We start from the raw sequence: 17,918 nt of genomic DNA on the forward strand, positions 1-17,918 counted from the left end.
TAGAGATACATGAAGCTGGAAAAGGCTGCAAAAGAATTTATAAAAGACCTGAGTGTTTATCATTCCACACCAAGAGAAATCCTCTACAAATAGAGGAAATTCAGTACTGTTGCTATGTTCACTAGGAGTGAACATCCTGCATTGATCACACCAAGAGCTCACCATGCAATGCTGAAGGAGGTGAAAGAGAACCCAAGGGTAACAGCAAAAGACCTGCAGAAATATCTAGAACTTGCTGAAGTCTCTGTTCATGTGTTTACTATAAGAAAAACACTGAACAACGATGGTGTTCATGGAAGGACTCAGTGGAGGATAGCACTGCTCTCCAAAAATAAACATTGCTGCACGTCTCAAGTTTGCAAAAGACTACCTGGATGTTCCACATTGCTTCTGGGACAATGTTCTGTGGACAGATGAGACAAAAATTGAACTTTTTGACAGAAATGTACACTGCTGTGTTTGAAGGAAAAAGGGCATTGCAAACCAATATCAAAACCTCATCCCAACTGTGAAGCATGGTGGAAGGAGCATCATGGTTTGGGGCTGCTATGCTGCCTTGGAACCTGGATGGCTTGCAATTGTTGACAAAACAATGAGTTCAAAATTGTGTCAAGACATTTTTAGATTATGAGGACATGCAATCCTCTTTTATTGCCATTTAGTAATGCATGCTTTAAGAGATGATACAATATTCCTTCGGAGTGATATCACAAAACACAGGACAGACCAAGACTGAAAAAACTAACAAAACCACATAATTATAACATATAGTTACAACAGTGCAACAATACCATAACTTGATGAAGAACAGTCCATGGCACAGTAAAAGAGTTCAAAGTTTCTCGCAAGTCCCACATCTCACACAGACAGGAGAAGGAAGAAAACTCTCCCTGCCATGCCCGACCACAGTCCGAAAACTTCGAGCCTCCGATCAGCCCTCCGACACCAAGTACCGAGCACCATCTCTATCCGAACGATTCGACCTCAGTCTCGGTCGCCAGCAGCAGGCAAAGTCGGGGATTTTGAGGCCTTCCCTCCGGAAGATTCTCGATCGCCCAGTAACAGCAGCAGCAAACTGGCATTTCAGAAATTTCTTCAGATGTTCCTCTGTGCTTTCATGTCTGTCTCCATCAAATCAGGGTTGTCCACGGCCCCTATTTAACGGATACGATATCATTTTCATCAGAGAGTGGTGTGCTGCTATCTTCTCCTCCCGCCTTAGAATGTCAGGGTAGCGGTCTGTCACCTGAAGCTTAATAGAAATTGGATGATGCAACAAGATAGTGACCTGAAATAGAAGAGTAAGTCAACAACAGAAAGGTTTAAAAAGAAGACAATTCATGTTCCGGAATGGTCAAGTCGGAGTGCAGACCTTAACCCAATTGAGATGCTGTGGCATGACCTAAAGAGGGCTGTTCATGCAAGGTATCCCAGAAATATTAATGAACTGAAACAGTTTTGTATGGAAGAGTGGTCTAACATTCCTTGCCGTTGTGCAAGTCTGATCAGCAGCTGCAGGAAATACTTGGTTGAGGTTATTGCTGCTAAAAGAGGTTCTACCTGTTATTAAGTACATCAGCCTGGACTGTGAATAATTAAACAATGTGTTCAATAAGGACATGAAAAGTACAATTGTTTGTGTGTTATTAGTTCAGGCAGATAATGTTTGTCCATTATTGGTACTTGGATGAAAATCAGACCACATTTTATGAGTAATTAGCGCAGAAAATCGGGTAATTGCAAAGGGTTCACAACTTTTTCTTGCAACTGTATATCACTGCCTTCACATTAATGGGCTTTAAGTCCGAGGATTGTCTTCCCCAGAAGGATTGCAGCAGTTCAGAAAGGTACATCACCACCTCTTCTGGCCAGTTAGGGGTGGTGATAAAGATTCATCTTAACAAGATGATGGATAATTTTGGTGGATATATGGAATTCTCTGCCCCAGAAGGCTGTGGAGGCCAAGTCTCTGGATGCTTTCAAGAGATGGATGGAGTTCTTAAAGATAGCAGAATCAAAGGTTATGGGGATAAGGCAGGAACTGGATACTGATAGTGGATGATCAGCCATGATCACAGTGAATGGCGGTGCTGGCTCGAAGGGCCGAATGGCCTACTCCTGCACCTATTGTCTATTGTCTAACAACAATGCTGAGGAAAAAATGAATAAATTAAAGTAGATAACCCCAAGGGTGAAAAAAGTAGGAATTGTATAAAATACAGTGGGAAGATGTGGACAAATAGTTTGTAATATGATAGAAAAGAGCACTGAAATTTCTCTTCCAGTGTCTGTATCTTTTTTGCAGATATGTGTTAATCAGCAAACCACCTCTTTGGACAGACCGGCAGAGAGAACATTTCCTAGAAGGTTTTAGAACCTTTTTGAAGCTGTTAAAATCAATGCAGGTGTGTAAAATTACATATCAAATGTACTGTTATGTGCGTTGGCTGTTTTAAGTTATTTTAAATTTTAATATTTTTCTTAGATATCATGATCAAAAGTTCCTTCAGCCCTACAGCCCTCAGAAATATTTATGGTATAATTTTGGCTTCTACTGCTTTCCTAATTTTAATTAAAGCAAACATGTTAATTTTACTTCAGGCTATCAGTAAACAAGAACCAAAGGAAATAACAGGGTAAACTGTGTTCTGCCTGTGTGACATGTGAGCAATTAGAGAGCAAGAATGTCTCTGGATTTCCATCATCAACAGAAAATAACTGCAGTTACTCCATTCGTAGGAGTTTAAAGGCATTTAAAAATGTGATGGTGAAAGGGAATTGGCGTTTTGGTTGGTTCGTTGGGACCTTTATAAGAGGGATGTGTTGCACCGAAATCAGAATGGGATTAGCTTTCTGTGGGGAGTTTCAAGTTGAGCTGGCAGGGCAATCAGAATAGATGTACAGTCACCCTGAGAAGAAAAATTAGTCCACTGGACAGAACAGGTGACTAAATGTACATGAGGGAAATTCAAAGATAAATTACATATTATTTTAATTTAAGGCTTGAATAAGGTATAAGAACTGGAAGTTCTAATTATCAAAGATCTGTGCCATCACTGAGACATGGTTGAAATATGGGCAGGACTGTCAGGTATTCTGAAGTACAGACTTTTCATGTGATATTGTGGGGGCTGTGTGGTGTTTGTAAGGAAGTGGTAGCAATGCACTGTTAGGAACTGCATTCATTCAGTGTTGAGGGAGAATATACAAGAAGGCTTCTCAAGTGTCACCATATGGGTAGAGATAAGGATTAAAAAGGATGTCCTCACTTTGCTGGGTCTTTATTACTGATCTGCCAACAATCCACAGGAGAAAGTGGAACAGATATATGTGTAAACACCAGAGAAGTGTAACAAATGTAGGGTTATAGTATTAGGGAATTTCCCAATTACTAACCTTAATATAAGGTTTACATAAAAAGTTAAGACTTAACATAAGTGGCTTAGGTAATTTTTGAGAGCTTTTTTGACACGGTATATGGAACCAACAAGGAACATGGTGCAGGGGGTGTTGAGGGAGGTATTTTGGAGATGGTGACTACATAAAATGTATAGCGAACCTGGATGCCAAGGGATATCACATGTTGAATAAATAGGAACATGGAAGCAAAGGGCAGAACTACAGACGTGGGAGGCCCTTAAGAATATACAAAGTATAGGCAAATGGTTAAAAAAGTTAGGAAAGCAAAGAGTAGTCACTAGTGTACAGATTTTAAGGCAAATATGAAGGCATTTTATTAGATTAAGAACAAATAATAACCAGGGCAAGAGTAGGGCCCATTAAGTTGCTCTATGTGGAGCCAGCAGTTATAAATGAGGTGAAAATTTTATATTTTTCATCAGTCTTCACAAAGGAAATGGAATTTGTATTTGGATAAGTTGGTGAAAAGGAAAGTGAAATTCTGTGGTATCTGCATGAAGAGGAGGTGCTCGATACCATAATAGGCTTTAAGGGTGCATAAATCTCCAGGGCCAGTTAAGATTGTCAGTGTATCTCAGTAAATGTGATAATAATGAACCAGTGACATGCTTTTGTTTTGCTTACCATTCAGACAGATCATTCCATATATAATGACATTGAGATAGTTAAAGAAAACAATACTGAGTGCAATATTACATTTACAGAAAGTACAATACAATACAGATAAAATGCAAGATTTGAAGATCGAAGGTCATCTTTTAGTATACGTTCAGGAATCTGATAACAGTGGGATAGAAGCAGTCCATGACCTTGGTGGTTTGTGCTCTCCCACTATGGTATCTTCTCCCTGGCAGCAGAGGAACAGAAGAGAAAGACTGGGTAGAAGTGGGTCCTTGATTATGTTGTCTGTTTTCTTGAGGCAATGGGAAGTATATATGGAGTCAATGGATTGGTCTAATTTGTATGATTTATCCCAGCTACTATGGAAGACAATGCAAGAGATTGTTGGGTTTCTGACAGATTTTAAAATCCTTGACATCCACAAGTGAGGTACCTAATAGCATAAATGGCAAGATGCTTCAGTTCCCAATGAGCTCAGAGTCTTTTAATCACTTTTTGAAGGGAAGAAGTAGACTACATTTATGTGAATCTGCACAACATCTGGCAATCCTGTGATCTCTGTCTCAGAGGGTGATGCCAGTACATCCTTCAAAAGGGTGTCAGGCCCTGATAATGTACTATTTGACCGGGTACTGAAAACCTGTGCTAACCAACTGACTGGAGTGAGAGGTTGTTATGTGGTTCAAAAGAGTATTTAGTCATACTGGTGTTGAAGAAGAGTACGGTGAGCTGCTTCAATGACTATCATCTAGCATCACTCGCATCTACTGTGATGTAATGTTTTAAGAGGGTGATCATAGCTAGAATAACTCCTGCCCGTGTGGGGTCCTGGACCCACTGCAATTTATTTACTGCTTCAACTGTTTATAGTGGGCACAATCTCACTGGGTCTCTTGTTCTGCTTTGGAGCACCAAGACAACAGCAAAATATTCTGTACATCAGGCTACTACTCTTTTATAGGCTCAGTGTTCAACACCATCATCCCCTTACTACCTAAACCTGGGCCTCTGCACCTCCCTCTGTCATTGGATCTTCAACTTTCTCAGGTGACCACAGTGAGTGTGGATAGGTTATACCATCTCATCACTGATAAACACCAAGAAAGGCAGCATGGAAAATCCTGGCAATTGCAATTGATCGAGGCATGACTGCGCAAGCATGTGGATATCAGCGAGTTAGACTGGCGGGAAGGATTTAAAAAGAAGACAGCTTTTTCTTCAACAGTTTGATCAAGGGACAACTGCACAAACGTGTGGACGTCAGCAAGTTAGACCGGGGAGAAGGATCTAAAAAGAAGACAGCTTTATAAAGCGGGTGACAGAGCCAGAGGGAGAGGGAGTCAGAGTAGGAGGCCGTGGGTTCCACAGAGCTTCGGCGATAATGGGTCGAGGCAAGGTAAGTTGCCTATGAAGAATAGGAAGTATGTCTGTGAGGCTAGTATTCTGCACTGGGTGTCAGATGTGGGAAGTCCAGGAGACTCCTAGCCTCGTGGACGGTCACATCTGCGCCAGGTGCGTTGAGCTGCAGCTCCGGAGGAACTGTGTTAAGGAACTGGAGGTGCAGCCCAATGACCCTTGTCTGGTCAGGGAAAGTGAGCAGGTGATAGATAGGAGCTATAGGCAAGTAGTCACACCGGGGCCTCGGGAGACAGACAAGTGGGTAAAAGTAAGGAGAGGGAAGAGCAAGAGTCAGATACTAGAGAGTACCCCTATGGCTGTCCCTCTCAACAATAAGTACTCCTGTTTGAGTACTGTTGGGGAGGAATTGCCTACCTGGGGGAAGCAACAGTGGCCGTGCCTCTGGCACAAAGTCTGGCCCTGTTACTCAAAAAGGTAGGGAAAGGAAGAGAATGGCAGCAGTGATAGGGTACTCTTCTTCGGTTGTCCATCGAAATCTGATGCTGACGTCCACTCCTTTTAACAGTGAGATCTTTGATGACTATACAGTCCTATCCGGACCCACAAGCTCTATTGCAGGTGGGACATGTATGTATGGTGGTAGTGGTGGCAACCATGGCTGCATTTCTCCTGGCTCTCTTCTGCTGTCTTCTGGTTGTTCTTTCTCATCTCCAGAATACGAACCCCATCCCTAAACAGCTGTCGCCAAGGGGACTCTGTAGTTAGAGGGTCAGACAGGCGATTCTGTGGACGCAGGAAAGAAACATGGATGGTAGTTTGCCTCCCAGGTGCCAGGGTCCGGAATGTTTCTGATCGCATCCGCGATATCCTGAAGTGGGCAGGTGAACAGCCAGAGGTCGTGGTACATATTGGTACCAATGACATGGGTAGGAAAAGAGAGGAGGTCCTGAAAACAGACTACAGGGAGTTAGGAAAGAAGCTGAGAAGCAGGACCTCCAAGGTGGTAATCTCAGGATTACTGTCTCTGCCATGCAACAGTGAATATAGGAATAGAGTGAGGTGGAGGATAAATGTGTGGTTGAGGGACTGGAGCAAGGGGCAGGGTTTCAGATTTCTGGATCATTGGGATGACTTTTAGGGCAGATGTGACCTGTACAAAAAGGACAGGTTGCACTTGAATCCGAGGAGGACCAATATCCTGGCAGGGAGGTTTGCTCAGGCTATTGGGGAGAGTTTAAACTAGAATTGCAGGGGGGGTGGGAACTGAACTGAAGAACTCACAGGTAGAGAATGCGTGTAGACTGTGAGAGGGAGGATAGGCAGGTGACAGAGAAGGGATGCATTCAGATTGATGGTTTGAGACCTGTCTTATTTTAATGCAAGAAGCATCAGGAACAAAGCGGGCGAGCTCAGAGCATGGATCAGTTCTTGGAGCTGTGATGTTGTGGCCATTACAGAGACTTGGATGGCTCGGGGGCAGGAATGGTTACGTAGAGTGCTAGGCTTTAGATGTTTCAGAGGCATAAGAGGTATTGTCATGGCATTGCTGATCAGAGATAGTGTCATGGCTGCAGAAAAGGAGGAAGTCATGGAAGAATTGTCTACTGAGTCTTTGTGGATGAAGTTAGAAACAGAAAGGGGTCAATAACTTTGGGTGTTTTTTATAGACCACCCAATAGTTAACAAGGACATTGAGGAGCAGATAGGGAGACAGATTCTGGAATGGTGCAATAATAACAGGGTTGTCATAATGGGGGATTTTAATTTCCGCAATATTGATTGCCATCTCCCTGGAGCAAGGGATTTAGATGGGGTGAAATTTATTAGGTGTGATAAGGATTGTTTCCTGACACAGTATGTGGATAAGCCTACAAAGGAGAGGCTGTACATGATCTGGTATTGGGAAATGAATTTGGTCAGGTGTCAGGTCTCTCAGTGGGAGAGAATTTTGGAGATAGTGATCACAATTCTATCTCCTTTACCACAGCATTGGAGAGGGATAGGAACAGACAAGTTAGGAAAATGTTTAATTGGAGTAAGGGGAAATATGAAGCAGTCAGTCAGGAACTTGGAAGCATAAATTGGGAACAGATATTCTCAGGGAAATGTACAGCAGAAATGAGGCAATTGTTCAGGGGATATTTGCGTGGTGTTCTGACAGGTACGTTGCAATGAGACGGAAAGGATGGTAGGGTACAGGAACCATGGTATACAAAGGCTGTTGAAAATCTAGTCAACAAGAAAAGAAAGACTTAAGAAAGGTTCAAACAACTAGGTGATGATAGAGATCTGGAAGATTATAAGGCTAGCAGGAAGGAGCCCAAGGATGAAATTAGGAGAGCGAGCAGGGGCCATGAGAAGGCCTTGGTGAGCAGGTTTAAGGAAAACCCCAAGGCATTCTATAAGTATGTGAAGAGCAAGAGGATAAGATATGAGAGAATAGGACCAATCAAGTGTGACAGTGGAAAAGTGTGTATGGAACCAGAGAAGGTAGCAGAGGTACTTACTGAATACTTTGCTTCAGTATTCACTATGGAAAAGGACCTTGGCAATTATAGGGATGACTTACAGCAGATTGAAAAGCTTGAACATTAGACATTAAGAAAGAGGAGGTGCTGGAGCTTTTGGAAAGCATCAAGTTGGATAAGTCACTGGGACCAGATGAGATGTATCCCAGTCTACTGTGGGAAGCAAAGGAGGAGATTGCTGTGCCTCTGGCGATGATCGTTGTATCATCAATGGGGATGAGAGTGGTTCCGGAGAATTGGAGGGTTGTGGATGTTGTTCTCTTATTCAAGAAAGGGAGTAGGGATCGCCCAGGAAATTATAGACCAGTGATTCTTACTTCAGTGGTGGGTAAATTGATGGAGAAGATCCTGAGAGGCAGGATTTATGAACATTTGGAGAGGCATAATATGATTAGGAATAGTCAGCATGGCTTTGTCAAAGGCAGGTTGTGCCTTATGAGCCTGATTGGATTTTTTGAGAATGTGACTAAACACATTGAAGGTGTATGGATTTAAGCAAGGCATTTGATAAGGTACCCCATTTAAGGCTTATTGAGAAAGTAAGGAAGCATGGGATCCAAGGGGACATTGCTTTGTGGATCCAGAATTGGCTTGCCCACAGAAGGCAAAGAGTGGTTGTAGACGGGTCAGATTCTGCATGGAGGTTGGTGACCAGTGGTGTGCCTCAGGGATCTGTTCTGGGACCCCTTCGTGATTTTTATAAATGACCTGGATGAAGAAGTGGAGGGATGAGTTAGTAAATTGGCTGATGACACAAAGGTTGGGGGTGTTGTGGATAGTGTGGAGGGCTTCAGAGGTTACAGCGGGACATTGATAGGATGCAAAACTGGGCTGAGAAGTGGCAGATGGAGTTCAACCCAGCTAAGTGTGAGGTGGTTCATTTTGGTGGGTCAAATACAATGGCAGAATATAGTATTAATGGTTAAGACTCTTGGCAGCGTGGAGGATCGGGGGATCTTGGGGTCCGAGTCCATAGGACACTCATAGCAGCTGCGCAGGTTGACTGTGTGGTTAAGAAGGCATAAGGTGTATTGGCCTTCATCAACTGTGGGATTGGGTTCAAAAGTCGAGAGGTAATGTTACAGCTATATAGGACCCTGATCAGACCCCACTTGGAGTACTGTGCTCAGTTCTGGTCATGTCAGTGCAGGAAGGAAATAGAAACCATAGAAAGGGTGCAGAGGAGATTTACAAGGATGTTGCCTGGATTGGGGAGCATGCCTTATGAGAATAGGTTGAGTGAACTCAGCCTTTTCTCCTTGGAGCGATGGAAGATGAGAGGTGACCTGATAGAGCTGTATAAGATGATGAGAGGCATTGATCGTGTGGATAGTCAGAGGTTTTTTTTCCCAGGGCTGAAATGGATAGCACGAGAGGACACAGTTTTAAGGTGCTTTGAAGTAGGTACCAAGGAGATGTCAGGGTAAGTTTTTTACGCAGAGAGTGGTGAGTGCATGGAATGGGCTGCCACTGACGTTGGTGGAGGCGGATACAATAAGGTCTTTTAAGAGACTCCTGGAATGGTACATGGAGCTTAGAAAAATGAGGGCTAAGTGTAACCTGAGGTAATTTCTAAGGTAAGGACATGTTTGGCACAGCATTGTGGGCCGACGGGCCTGTATTGTGCTGTAGGTTTTCTATGTTTCTATCGTGAGCCTAACATCAGAAGTAAGGAATTTAGTGGTGAAAATTGTGAAGGACGAGTAATAATCACTTGGAAATGCAGGGACTGTTCAGAGATGACTAGTATGGCTTTGACAAGAGCAGATCTCGTTTGACCAATCTGATTGAATTTTTCTAGGAGGTTACAATGTACATTGATAAGTCAATGCAGTAGATGTGGTTCACATGGACTTTGGTAAGGCCTTTGACATGATTCGATTTCACTTCGGTAACTAGTCAAAAAGGACTCCAGAACAAGTTGGCAAATTGGACCAAGAATTGACTTGACAATAGGAGTCAGGATGATACGAAATGTGTGTCTTTGACAAATAGTGTTCCTTGGGGATTGGTGAGTGTTCCTCAGGGAATGGTGAGCAAATGAGTTTTTTTGTTCCAACATGTCAGTCCATGGCCGCCTCTACTGTCACGATGTGGCCCACTCAGATTGGAGTAGCAATACCTTGTATTCTGTCAAGATAGCCTTTAATCTGATGGCATGAACATCGATTTCTCAAACTTCCAGTAATTAACCCCCCCTTCACCATTCCCCATTCCCATTTCCCTCTCTCAGCCTTATCTCCTTACCTGCCCATTACCTCTCTCTGGTGTGACTCTCCTTTCCCTTTCTTCCATGGCTTTTTGTGTCTCTGATCAAATTACCCCTTCTCCAGCCCTATAGCTCAGAAAAATAGAGGGCTATGTGGAGGGAAATTTTAGGCTGAAGGGCCTGTAATGTGTTGTAGATTTCTGTGTTTCTATACCTCTTTTACCAATCGACTTCCCAGCTCTGTACTTCACTCCTACCCTTGCCTGGTTTCACCTATCAATTATACCTTGTATTACTTCCCCTCCTTCCCCCACCTTCTTACTGTAACTTCTCATCTCTTTTTTCCAGTCCTGATGAAGAGTCTCGGCCTGAAATGTCGACTGATAACTCTTTTCCATAGATGCTGCCTGGTCTGCTGAGTTCCTTCAGCATTTTGTGTGTATTGCATTGTTTTCCAGCTTCTGCAGATTTTCTCTTGTTTTAGGTTTTTGTTGGTTGTCTGTGACTGGTGGTGTTCCTCAGGGATTGGTGTGGAGTCCTTTGCTGTTTGTTACATTCATGAATGATTTTGATGTGGATGTAGGAGGCTTGATCACTTAGCTGTCAGGTGACGCTAAGACTTGCGAAGAAGTTGAGGATAGTTAGAGGTTACAAGGTGGTATTAATGTGTTGTGAAATGGGTTGAGAAATGGCAGATGGAGTTTAAACCAGGAAAATGAGGTAATGCACTATGGGAGTACTACCAATCCAAAGATATTTACCATAATGGTAGGTCCTGGAGAATATTGAAGAACAGAGTGATGTTGGTGTGTAAGTCAATCCTTAAAAGTGGTAGGTAATGTAGTTAAAAGGTATATGGGATACTAGCCTTCATGAAGTAGTACATTGAACACAAGGACAGGGAGGTTATGCTCCAACTTTATAAAACATTGTCAGACCTCAGCTGGACTACTTTGTGCAGTTTTGGTCAGCACGCAATAGGAAAAACGATGTGTATTGGAGATTCACCAAGATGTTCGCTGGAATAGAGTATTGTAGTTAGGAGGAGAGATTTGAGTGCTTAGGTCTGTTTTCCCTGGAGCAGAGGAGATATAATTGAGGTATAAAAATTAACCATAGTGTAGAGTGCAGGAATGTTTTCACTCTATCAGAGGTGTAAAAAACTGGAGGACATGGATTTGGGTGTTAAGGGGTAATAGATTAAGAGGGATTAAGACTGGTATGTGCCTGGAATATATTGCAAGGGGCAGAGGTGGAAGCAGAGTCAGTGACATCATTTTAGTGTCTAAAGTGAGTACTTAAATTACCTAGTCTTGGGCCAAATGCTGTCAGATGGGATTAATAACAGATGGGTGCTCACTGGTCATTGTGGATGTGATAGGCTGAATGACCTGCTTTCCTACTGTATGACTACTAAGGAAATTTGAGGAGTAAGAGATTTCAGGATAGTAATGTTATTTTGTCAAATATTAAATAAAATTTGATGGAGGTAAAGTTGAGTGTTCATAAAAAGCTATAAACTGTGGTGTTGTCAGAGTCCTGATGAAGGGTCTCATCTCAAAAGGTCGAGTTTACTCTTATCCATCAATGCTGCCTGGCTTGCTGAGGTCCTCCAGCATTTTGTGTTTGTTTGCTGAGGTTACACTTTGTAGGATTTCTTGACTAATCATCAAGCGTTACCTCATTGTTCTCCGGAGATCAGAGAGCCATTTGCTTCTGGTCAGTATCAGATCATAATGAAACTTTCATTCAACCAATCAATCAGTCATTTGAACCTGTCAGACATTATTTTTGGGAAGCATACTTGATTTTCTGATCAAATGTTTCTAAACCTATTACTTCTTTCTTTATTTCTGGTAAATGTTAATTGCATGATGAACAGGCTTTTTGTCCCTTTGTTATGGAATATTCCACTTGGAGCAGCAAGTCAAAAAGCCCTTCCCAGCCACGTACTTGATTACAGAGAACATGCCTGACTGTTTAATAGGACAGGACTATTTGTTCTTTTACTTATTGCACTGATATACCATACAGTTAGAGTTGTAACTTCAAATGATTATTCACACTTTATGGTCAGTTCTAAGAATAACAAAAGCAACTTTGGTAACTTTTTAATATTTATCTTAATCAATGTGATTCAAGATTGAGAAAGAAGATTGTTGTTTTGTTTGTCAGTAACCTTTGTTTGTATGCGTGAATAAGAAAGTTGCATTTTTGAAGGAATTAATTCATTTTGTTTTGGAACAAAAAGTGAACTGGTTAATTTTATGCAGAACATGGAGCCAGTGAGCCGCCAGATTGGGCAACACCTTGAGATAGAGCCAGAGTGGGTACAAGCATTCAATATCCAAATGCTTCTGAAATGTATTCTGTCCATGATTCGGGAATGGTGTGCATCTGATGTAAGTACTGTGATTCTATCTGTGTTCATAAGCTTCCCGTTTACTGTGCCACAGTAGTTGAAAGAAAAAACAAATGTAAGCTGTTTCCCTTCATCCAGGACTGGATAAGTTCTAAGAATATGTCAGCCACTCATTGTAGAATATAATTAGGTTGACTATCTATATTCCACAATAAATGTTCAAAACTCCATCTGCTGCAGTAAAGCTAATTAACAACATGTTCTGAACCCTGAGATTCGATTAAGCAGAGGCTGATTTTCAGATACCATGATTATGAGGCACTGATCTAATCAGGAAGGTACAAGGTACTAATGTAGCTCTAGCCCCAGTAAGAGAGCCTGCCTTTAGAATATCTCTCACTGCTTAACTCTTTACAAACTGTATGCGATAGCTGTGCTATGCTAATTGGTCATGTTAATCAATAGTCAATTTTATATGACTGTGTTCTTCTTTTGCCCCATACATTTGACATACATTGTTGCAGATTTTCTTGTTTTACATTTTTGAGAGGATTTGCAGTGGTTGGAGAGGTACTTCTGAACTGAGATTTTACCAATTTACTGATCATTTTGAAACTATACCAGTAGAGGGAAATTAGTTGATCACAGGAATATTTGCCACGAATATGGACATGAATTTTTTTTAATGTTGTAAATGCTCTGTAGGTCAGGCAGCATCTCCAGAGAGAAACAATTAGCCCTTCGTTTGGTGAGCCTTAAACAGAACTGGGAGAAATGAGAAGTGAGATGAGTGTGAAGTCAGAAAGAAAAGGGTGGAGCAGAAAGAACAAAAGTAAAGGTCAGGGTTCGTGCGGAGATCAGGTGATGTTTGTAGATTTTCAGCAGAGTGGCACCACATCCATGCTAAACTTTTTTGCTCAACAGCACTATTCCCATTTGCCAGTGTTAGGACCATATCCTTTTATGCCTTATTTAAATATCTGCTTAATAATCTAAAACACAGTGATTTTACCACCTCTGGCAGTGTGCTCCAGTTATCAAACACACTACCTATTTAAATAAAAATCTCTAGAAATCCCCTTTAAAATTCTTTCCTCCCACTTTACGTGAAATGTAAACCACTTTAGATGAAAGGTCTCAACCCAAAACATCATCTGTGTATTTTACCTCCACAGATGCTGCCTGACCACTGAGTTCCTCCTGCTCTTGTTACTTCTATTGTAGTTTTATTTTGGTTTCAAATGTCCATCGTTAAGACTTGTGTGGTCATTACCATGAGAAACCTTTTAAATCCCCTGCACACTGCTCCCCTCTCCTATTATTGTTAAAGGGAGATTAGATTTTAAGGGCCTTGAAAGAATTTGAAGGAAAACAGATGTTTGTTATACTTGACAGAACTTCATAATGCTCCAAAGTTGCTTATAGCCTCTTAAAAAATTTTAGTCAAGTAGGAATTAGAACGTTATTCTTGTGAGTGGTATCAGTTATCTCATTAAAATTATTCCAGTCCAGATCTCCCTAATAACCATGAAGAGAATTATTAAGGATGAGGTCTTGGTATTTCAAGATTCAAGATTCAAAAAACTCTATTGTCATTCTAACCATGCATCAGCTTTGCAGGGCAGAATGAGACAGCGTTCCTCAGGGAGGCACATGATAAAATAAGCTGTAGTCAGCATGGTTTCCTCAAGGGAAAATCTTGCCTGACAAATCTGTTGGAATTCTTTGAAGAAATAACAAGCAAGATAGACAAAGGAGAACCGGTTGGTGTTGTGTACCTGGATTTTCAGATGGCCTTTGACAAGGTGCACAACATGAGGCTGCTTAACAAGCTACGAGCCCATGGTATTACAGGAAAGTTTCTAGCATCGATAAAGCAGTGTCTGATTGGCAGGAGGCAACTTGCAGTCGTGACTAGTGGTGTTACAAGTATGTGAACAGCAAGAGGATAAGACGTGAGGGAATAGGACCAATGAAGTGTGACAGTGGAAAAGTGTGTACGGAACTGGAGGAGGTAGTGGAGGAATTTACTGAATACTTTGCTTCAGTATTCACTATGGAAAAGGACCTTGGCGATTATGGGGATGACTTGCAGTATGTTGGGACTAGGAGGCTGGTCACTCCTCATTGCACATACATGGATCCTCCATGGAGAGAGCTAGGAGCACCAAGTTTCTGGGAGTGCACATAATGGATGATCTCACCTGGTACCTCAACGTCACCTCTTTGGTCAAGAAAGCACAACATTGTCCAATGCCTGAGGAGATTGAAGCGAGTAAGGCTCCCCTCCCACCTGATTTTCACAGGAGCACTGTCGAAAGTTCCTGACCAACTGCATCATTGTCATGTACTGGAATTGCAAGGCATCTGACCACAAGTCCCTGCAGAGGATTGCAAGAACTACTGAGAGGATCATCAGAGTCTTTCTTTCGCCCATTAGAGATATTTATCAGCAGCACTGTGTACGTAGGGCCTTTGGTATTGTCAATGATCCCTCCCATCTATTCAATAATCTCTTTGACCCCCTACCATCAGGCAGGAGGTACTGTAGCATTAGGGCAAGAACCTTAAGAAGGGACACTGCTTCCTGCCCCAGGTTGTAACCCCCTGCCACCACTCAGGTCTCATCATGTATACATTGCTAGTAGCGTTATACTGTTTATTTTTTAACTTGTATATGCACTTTATTATTTGTTAATTTATTTGTGGTAATATTACTTTGTGTTATGTGTGTGAGTTATATGTACTATGTTGTGCACCTTGGTCTGAAGGAATGTTATTTGGCGATATACATGTGTTTGGTTGGATGACAATGAACTGAACTTGATCGAAGTTGGACAACCAGGGTGGGTGGGATCCTTCATGATGTTACTGACCCTTTTCTGGCACATTTCTTGATGGTGGGTGCCAATAATGCGTTGGGCAGTTTTGACTACCATTTGCAGAGCCTTCCTGGCTGCTACAGTGCAGTTTCTGGACCAAACAGTGATGCAGCTTGTCCGGATGCTCAACACTAGAGTGACGTGAGTATGGATGTACAAAGTTCAGGTCTCTTCAGTCTCCTCAGAAAGTAGAGGCTTTGCTGAGCTTCTTATGTCAGATGTGTTCTGGAACCTTGAGAGGTTGTGTGTGATGTGCAGTCCCAGGAGTTTGAAACTGCTTGCATTCTACACTGCTATATCACCAATGTAAAACAGGTAAAAGGGGGATATGAGTGGGATAGAAAGGGAAAGTAAAGTTGAGATCAAAATTACAGGAAATAGAGGTGACTTTAATGAGCTGGAAGCTTACTCCTTCTATTTATATTATTTCTTATGTCTACATGCAGGAACAAGTTCTACTTCGAGCTTATAAGGAGTGCCACCGTGTTTTGTCCCAGTGTTCTAATGAGTGCGGTCAACGCAATGCAAGGAGGCAGTACAACACTCTGACTCTGTGTGGTCACTCCATCAGCTTGAAACGCTATTTGGTATCACGAGAGTCTGTCAGTATTCACCTTCCCTTATCCAGGCTCCTTGCAGGTTGGTTTAAGGAAATTGCCTCACAGGCTTGAATGCAGCAAGATTGAGTACTCTGGATACTACTATGATATGGCAACAAGGTGAAGGGGACTATCCAGTTCCCAGTAACATGGACTAAAATACATTGTGCCTCTTTCAAATGGAGACCATTCACCAGAACCCTGATTAGTTGAGGCAGTCCACTATGTTGTTCTATACTGATTTTTACATGCCAGTAAATTGATGTTAATTATCCACAGAAGACTATGATGGCATTGATGTTTTCAATTATTTACAATTTATTGAATGTAGTAACAAGGCAATTAATAGAAATATTGTTATTGTCCCAACCCTTGGGTGAAAAAATGCCTATATATTGAAATTGTGCCTTATTGGTTTTCTAATTATTTTCAACCTATGCAACCAATTTATGGTCACATCTCTGATTTGTTGTTCCCAGACCCTTTTTATTAAAAAAAAATGCCATAAAGGGAAGTGTAATTGGATAGTTTAGATGATAGGCTAATACAACTGTCTTGCAAGTGACAAAACAAATGCTCTACTTTTTTATTGGCATTAGAAATATTTTCTACTAATGGGCAGCTTCACATTAGATAAGAGATGGGAAGAGGGTCCTTTATAATGAACAAAGTACAGAACAGTCGACACCACCTTGACGTATTGAAATTGCTATTTAGAGCTGATTCTTAGCAATACCTTCCCACTTGGCATTCCTCTTAATCTTAAAGTTTCTCAACAAATTTTAAAGGAGTATCCCAGTTGAGATTTTTTTTCTCCATTCTTTGCCTTTTCCCAAAATAGCTGTAACATACTACTATATCTTGACTGAGATTAGCCAACTCACGAGAGACAAAACTACACTAGGAACCTTGTATGTGGCTTATATCATCTTTATGACCTATGCTTGTGATGGAAGACTAAACTCTTGATTTGAAAATTTAACTAAGTATTAGTTCTGGCACTTTGGGGTGCAGATCAGTTTTGGAAAGACTGATTTATTTTTTATTAATGTTTTAGCTATAGTGACTGTGAGTGTCTTTTTATTTGTGTTTTTGAGTGTTTAGGTGTAAATAATAGGTAGAAATGTAAATAATTTACATAAACATCTCAAATAATGTGGAGTACGTGGACTAATTACAATACAGTAATCTAATTTAAAAATTATTTATGATACAAGCTGCTGGTTCTGGTGGGAGTGGTATTGATTAGTAATACTCAGAGTGTGGGCAATACTGGACAGACTGGCATTTATTGTTCATCCCTAAACATCCCCTCAACATTTGTTCATTCCCCAAATCAGACGTAGTGTGCTGTCTACAAAATGTGCTGAAATTACATGCTGAAACTTCATTGACAGTACCGCTGAAACCAAGAACCTTTATCAATTAAAACAACATGAGCAGCAGCCGAGTGGGAAGAGCACGATATTGCCATGGTAGCATAGCCATTGGCACGACACTATGACAGCTCAGAGCATTCAAGTTCGGAGTTCAAACCTGGTATCTTCTGTAAGGAGTTTTTGCGTCCTCCCTCTGGAATGCGTGGGTATCCTCCCACAGTCCAAAGAATACCGGGTAGTTAGTTAATTGGTCTTTGTAAATTGTCTCATGAATTAGGCTGGGGTTAAATTGCTGGGGACAAGGCTGGAAGGGCCTATTTTGCGCTGCACTTCTAAGTAAATAAATAGAAAGCACCACGTGTAAGATTTTAGCCAAGCTGGGAAGATACCACATTTTCTTCATCACTGCTAGGTCTAAATCCAGAACTCCTACCCAGTAGCACTGCCATCACCGATAGGACTACGGCAGTTCATGAAGGTAAAACGCTACACACCTCCAATTAGAACATAAGAATGTTTCCCATTTGTGCAAGAGTAAGCCATTCAAAAGAGGTCAGTC

At 41.6% G+C, this 17,918-nt stretch overlaps 1 protein-coding gene across 2 annotated transcripts in view; it reads left to right on the plus strand.

Annotated features, from left to right (window-relative positions):
* The window catches only part of ubr1 (ubiquitin protein ligase E3 component n-recognin 1), a 294,835-nt gene that overhangs the window by 115,333 nt on the left and 161,584 nt on the right, over positions 1–17,918 (plus strand). For both annotated transcript variants that reach the window (XM_063054144.1, XM_063054153.1), the window contains 3 exons: positions 2,306–2,405; positions 12,411–12,539; positions 15,828–16,020. In XM_063054144.1, the coding sequence (XP_062910214.1) occupies positions 2,306–2,405; positions 12,411–12,539; positions 15,828–16,020 (422 nt within the window). The remainder of the gene's footprint in view (positions 1–2,305; positions 2,406–12,410; positions 12,540–15,827; positions 16,021–17,918) is intronic.

This window comes from Mobula hypostoma, chromosome 1 (genome assembly GCF_963921235.1).
Source record: "Mobula hypostoma chromosome 1, sMobHyp1.1, whole genome shotgun sequence".
NCBI lineage: Eukaryota > Metazoa > Chordata > Chondrichthyes > Myliobatiformes > Myliobatidae > Mobula > Mobula hypostoma.